At 41.9% G+C, this 6,674-nt stretch overlaps 1 protein-coding gene across 1 annotated transcript; it reads right to left on the bottom strand.

Annotated features, from left to right (window-relative positions):
- Positions 1–1,447: 1,447 nt before the first annotated feature.
- LOC143825260 (olfactory receptor 14A16-like) lies at positions 1,448–4,729 on the bottom strand. Its single transcript, XM_077313284.1, has 2 exons — positions 4,641–4,729; positions 1,448–2,465 (listed from the first exon to the last, which is right to left on the bottom strand). The coding sequence occupies exon 2, from the start codon at positions 2,426–2,428 to the stop codon at positions 1,448–1,450; it is 981 nt and encodes a 326-aa protein (XP_077169399.1). The 5' UTR covers positions 2,429–2,465; positions 4,641–4,729.
- Positions 4,730–6,674: the final 1,945 nt, after the last annotated feature.

Raw genomic sequence — 6,674 nt, 5'->3', positions numbered from 1 at the left:
TACCACTCTGCGCCACAAGAGGCTAAAGTTTACGGGGTAATAAACAGACAATAAATCATTCTAGTAAAATAATAACAATCTTTATTGGAAGGAAAATAATAAAAATAAATATGTCTAACACAGTTGGGAAAGAATTGCAGTCAGTATGTTTACCAGTCCTGGAGAGTGTAGAGGCCGAGAACCAACATCGCCAGCCAGTGGACTGAAGGGTGGTCTGAATGGGTCCAGGGTCAGAAACATGAGACAGCGTTGTGAAGCCACTGTTTGTATGTTTTTGGAGAAGGGGCTACATGATGTAACCCAGGTGAGCACGTGGTAGAATTTTACATGTAGCAGGATGTTTGGCAATTCCCTGGCCAGGTCTGGAGATGGGTGTTGATGAGCTAAGACAAATGAGTTAATGGGCCTAAGAAAAGGAACCATCATGTCCCAATAGGTCTAGCTACTGAGGCTGGGGAAGAGATTTTCTCCTTGCAGAGGGGCCAAGCATGAAGCATAGGTGTGAGACAAAGGAGTTCACCCAGGAGCCCCTGGATAAAGAGGTTTCTGCCAGGCCACTGAATCAGCAATGCAATGGAGTGGGGGAGAAGGAGGAGAACAATACATGTTTCAGGCAGTTTCTGTAATTCCTGATCTGCAGGGTAGGATAAGCTGAAGAGGGGGGTTTCCAAGATGGAGTCAGTCCCAGCAGTTCACAGTGTCTGGCTTTGGCACAAGCCGGGACTATGAACAGTGCTACTAGTCATGGAAAAACATGACCAGTATTTTTGAAGATATCAATATATATTTATTAATTCTAAGTTATTTATAAGGAATAATTTTTTTTAGCAGACTGAGAATTCTGCCTTGTGTATAACAACCAATATGAATAGATTAAAGAGAGATTAAAGAAGTAAGCAAATTATATTTATAGAATTGAATGAGAATCCTAGAATCCTAGAATCATAGAGTTGGAAGGGGCCATACAGGCCATCTAGTCCAACCCCCTGCTCAACGCAGGATCAGCCCAAAGCATCCTAAAGCAATATAAAAAGTTATAAGGCTAACAGCAGCACTAATTTCTCATTATTTCTCTTACATGCGGACCTCCTGTTGAATTTTTTTTAAATGTACAACAATGTGTATCTGAATATCAACCTCTGAGGAAGAAATATGTTAGGTCAGAACATGCTGGCATTAGTGTTGTACAAATTGAGATGCTTTATGCGTGCACAATAGTCATTTGCGGTTTTTAAACATTTTGAGCTCTAATAATACATTTTTCTCTACATACAATTTTGTTCCTTAACTCCGAGCATCACATTTTCAACCCACACAGTTGTGTATTGGAAGAAGGGAAAAGCAAGAAAGTCATCTGACACCTTCTCCATGTACTTCACAGAATCAAAACCAAAAAGTTTCATTTATATTATATTTTTTACTCTAAATCACAAAAACAAAAAGGAAATCACCCAGAAATGATTCGACACAATTTTTCTAAAATAATTTTGACGGCATTGGTTTGGGGGGATAGTCCAAAATTAGTGAGCTTTAACAATGCACTCTTGATGTCTTTGTTCCTCATGCTATAGATGAAGGGATTCAGCAATGGAGGCAAAATAGCATAAATCACTGCAAAAAGGATGTTGAGATCAGATGATGTGTTACTTGGAGGTCTTATGTAAGCAAACACTCCAGTGAAAATAAGCAGAGACACCACAATGAGGTGGGGAATGCAAGTGGAGAAGGCTTTCTTCTGACCCTGTACAGTAGGCATTCGGAGTAGTGTTGAAAAAATCTGCATATAGGTTATGATGATGAAGATAAAGCACCCTCCAGCTATGGTGCAACTCACTATAAGAAGTCCGACTTCAAGTAGGTATAACTCTGAACACGAAACTTTTAACATCTGTGGAACTTCACAAAAGAACTGATTGATCTGATTGGAGCAAAAGGTGTTGGCAAACGTGCAACCGGTGCTTAAAATGGCATAAACAATGCCAGCAATCCAAGCACTGGCTGCCATCTGGATGCAGGCTCCTTTATGCATAATGGTCTCATATTGCAATGGATTGCAGATAGCCACATACCGATCATGGGCCATTATTGTTAGGACAGAAAAATCAGACCCTCCAAAGAAGAAATAGAAAAACACTTGGGCAACACAGCCTGAGTAAGAAATGGACCGGGTGTTCAGGAGGGAATTGGCCATCGCTTTAGGTACCATGACAGAAACTATGCCGAGATCCAGAAGTGCCAAGTTCATTAGGAAGAAGTACATGGGGGTGTGCAGATGATGATCAAGCATTACAGCAATGATGATGAGAAGATTGCCCATAACTGCAATCATATATACTGCTAAGAATACAAAGAAGTGCAAGAGCTGGAATTCTCGGACGTCTGAAAATTCCAGGAGCAAGAATTCAGATGTGGAGGTAAGATTGGACATTTTGCTTGCAATTTCCAGTGGCAGGTTGCATGTAGAGCTAATTGGAGGAAAAGGTTTAGAGAAAATACTTAATTGGAGTCCGTAGAATTTTACTCTGAGCTTCAGGGGAGGGTGGTATATATACACAAATAAACAAATAAATATTCAATGGCCCTTTCTCACAAGGAAGTTGATTAACTAATAGAATCAAATGGTTACTTAAGATTCCTTGCTTAAGCATATCAGCCTGGTAGCTAGCCTTGCATTGAATAACAAAAGAAAGGTACAGTTTGAACATGGCCAAACTGCATGGGTCATCAACATCTCACTGGCTGTCCCCAGTCCCACCCTGCATCTGTTAGTTTGCCCAGACCTAAGTTGGGCATTCATGTCCATAAACTCTGGAAACTTGGCCTGGAGCCACAGAAAACCTCATAGAGGGACTCATATCTAACTTGTGCATGGATAGGAAGGCACAGTAGGACGTGCTCTGATCCCATATCCAGTTCCACATGTACAGGCTGTTGTTACATAGACAACACCGTTCCCTCCCCCTCCACCCCCCTTGGAAGACCTCTCCCTTGGAGTCCTATATTCCTGACTGACTGGACTAGCGAAATTTTTATATTACTTTTCCAGTAACGAGTCACAATTCACCATGCAGTACATAAAGTGTATATGCCAACACAGTCATAAAGAGCCTCCAGGTTCCATTGTTAAGGGCCTGTCTTGGATACTTGATAATTACTTTAATTCTACCTGGAGGATGTCACTGAATACTGAATTCCCCTCTTAGAGCTTTCTAATGCTCACAGGTATCCCGGGCCACCCAGAGAAACAGGACTTTAATCATGTCGCCATCAACCACCTTTGTCTTCTTTGTCTTTTTCCTTTTAATGCCTTCTGATTCTACATACACAGACAGCCTCTCAGCAGCCTCCCTGGTAGTTCTACTCCAAACTGGACTCTTTTTTCAAGACCTGAATTCTATTTCGGATGGTCCTGAGGCCCAAAGATATTAAAAGGGCTCTCTTACCCAGCAATTTAAATTCAGGCAGCCTTGAGAACTACAAGGAAACCTGGTCTTCCCCAGACGCCATCTCACACCCACCGTTGTTAAAGAATCACATACCATATAACACCCCCATCCCTTCTAATCTGGCAGTAACAGCATATTGTATGCTCCTTTTTCAAACCTGTTTAGACAGTAACAACTACTCCATTAGGTTATGCTTGGCTATCTAGTGTTGAAATTTTGAACATGCTCTGTCTCTTCACTTTTCTTTATGCTGCCCATTTAATTCTAAATAAGTGTGTATGTTTTGAATGGCCTTCTCTTCTTTCCATTTCTGGAAGACAAAGTAGTAGTAGAAGAGTTGGTTCTTCTATGCCGCTTTTCTCTACCCAAAGGAATCTCAAAGTGGCTTACAATCGCCTTCCCTTTCCTCTCCCCACAACAGACACTCTGTGAGGCTAAGAGAGCCCTGATATCACTGTTCAATCAGAGCCCAAGGCCACCCAGCTGGCTGCATGTGGGGGAGTGCAGATTCAAACCCAGCTCGCCAGATTAGAAGTCCGCACTCCTAACCACTATAATAAGCTAGCTCAAGTGTTCAAGCATCAGAAAACTTATATCCAAAATTAAACTTGGTTGGTCTTAAAGATGCCACTCGACTCACACATTCTTTTATTTCTTCAGGCAAACACAGCTACCCACCTGAATCCAGGTATTTAGAAGAAGAAGAAGGGTTGGTTCTTATATGTCATTCTTCTCTACCAGGAGTCTCAAAGTGGCTGGCAATCACCTTCCCTTCCTCTCCTCACAACCTGTGAGGCAGGAGAGGCTGAGAGAGCCTTGATATTACTGCTCAGTCAGAACAGCTTTATCAATGTTGTGGTGAGCCCAAAGCCACCAACCTGGCTGCATGTGGAGAAGCAGGGAGTGAAACCCAGCTTGCCAGGCTTGATTTCGGCACTCCTAGCCACGACACCAAGCTGGCTCTTTACAGGGTTTTGGTACAGAAAAGCACATGCGAGTCCATGAGAACATGCAGAAAGTCTGGCAACATGGTTCGAGGAGCAATTCCTATAATTCTAATTATCTTAAAGGATTTGTGACTATTGAAACACTTTCAAATAACATAGTCAAACATTGTAGTTGATTGGAAGGAGTACCTTTAGCATGGTGCCTCAATCACTCTACTTGCACACATTACCAAACATTATTTAATACCTTGGAGTTCTGTTTCTTCTCCCCAACTTTTCAACTTAGCTTCTCTGCCTCCATTTCGGCTGAAGTTCTGTCATCAAGTATCATTTCTTCTTTTTGATGTGGATGTTGACCAACGGCTCAATAGGATTCACTAAGATCTGTGACCAATGAGAGAAAGCCTAGTTCCATTTCTCCTTCAGCTGTTTACATTCTTATATCCATGTATATCCAGGCCATTCCATGGATGGCTTCCTGCAATGTACTCTGTTTCTGTCAAATCATCATTTAAAAGGCTGGGGGAGTAAAACAGAGCTCAATTTAGGCTCTGTTCTTAGCAGCTTGCTCCCCAGAGCTTACCTCACTTAACTGCCAAGTGTAGCTGAAGTCATGCAGGCTGTCTTATTTTTTATATTTTTTGCAACTAATTTAAATAGATAATTAGAACAGCATGAATCTGCATGAAGTAAGAACAAATGTTTCTAAGCAATTCTCTATCACGGTATATAAGTGCTTTCAATTTGTTACCATACACAACTACAAAAGACCCTAGGGAAGTAGACTTAGGTAAAATTTTAAGCCGAAGTAGGAAAACAAACTTTAATTTAAAAACATTTTAATGGACATTGTTTGTGTCTCTAAGAAATTTGCCAATCGCTGGGCTGATCCAGTGGTTCCAACTTGCCTTCAAATTATCATCGCATCTTGCTTACTTTCACTGATAGATTAGGCCTGTGGTAAGGGTCTGTAGCCCAAGAGAATTCACGGCTTGATCTGATATACAATCTGCCTATCACATCCTGGTTCACCCCCCAAAATCTTTGCTTGTTGGGGTTTAAAATCCATGGGTTGTAGTACATTGACAAAGTCATGGTTGCTGGAGTTTATGATCCAGGGGTTGTGAGACACAAACAAGACAATGTTCATGGATTATGCAGCAGCAGGTGTGGACTTTGAGGCCATCAACCCCTTCCTCAAGAGGGCAGCAAAAGCTAAGGTTAACATCCTTAATCTTGTACAATATTTGGATTATTTTCTGTTTGTTGTATTGGTGGGTAGTATGGCTTGTGCAGAGCCCTTGGCAGAATTCCTGGTCCTGGATGGAGAACTTGGAGTCCTGCTACCTTCCAACATCCAAGTCAACCTATCTGGGAACTCAACTGGATTTTGAGAAATTGATGTGTTGCCTGCTGGAAGACAATCTGCTTTCACTGCAGGCCTTACCTTACAGATCTGGCATGGCTGGTACACACTCCTGGACCTATGATGGTTTCTTAATTATCTTTGAGGAAGCATTCTGTTACCAGAAACACACTTATATACATGTCCTGCGGCACATGTATATTCAGCAGTGGGGAATTTGCTTAGCAAGAGGTAGTAACATTGCAAAATGGACCGTTTGTCAATGTTTATGAGGTGATTACAGACAATAGATAGTTCTAGTAAAATAATATCAATCTTTATTGAAAGGAAAATGATAGAAATAAAATGTCTAGCTCACTAACAGTCAAGCGAATAGGAAATAAGAGGGGGGAAAGAATTGCAGTTAGTATATTTACCAGTTCTGGAGATCCAACCAGGCTGAGATCCAACACTCCAAATGAACCGTCAATTCCTTTAGGTAACTCCAATCCAAACAAAATATATAGGAATTTCCAACACTGCCAGCCAGCAGCATGAAGGATGTTTCTAATGAGTCCCAAATCAGAAAACACAAGGTGGCTTTGTAAAGCCACTGTTTATATTTGTTTTTAGAAAGGGGGTCACGCAATGTGGCCCAGGTGAGCATATGATGGAATTTTCAGTGGAGCAGGATGTTGGGCAATGCCATGGCCAGGTCCCAAGTTCGCCGTTGATGGGCGTAGACAAAGGAGTTAATGGGTCTATGAAGGGAGCCATCATGTCCCAATGGGTCTAGCTACTGGAGCTGGGGAAGAGATTTTCCCCTTGCAGAGGGGCCAAGCATGAAGCATAGGCGTGAGACAAACGAGTTCACCCAGGAGCCCCTGGACAAAGAGGTTTCTGCCAGGCCCCTGAATCAGCAATGCAATGGAGTGT

The sequence above is a fragment of the Paroedura picta genome, chromosome 16, assembly GCF_049243985.1.
Source record: "Paroedura picta isolate Pp20150507F chromosome 16, Ppicta_v3.0, whole genome shotgun sequence".
Lineage (NCBI taxonomy): Eukaryota > Metazoa > Chordata > Lepidosauria > Squamata > Gekkonidae > Paroedura > Paroedura picta.
Note: the sequence above shows the minus strand (reverse complement) of the source record. Positions and strands in the feature narration are given on the sequence as shown.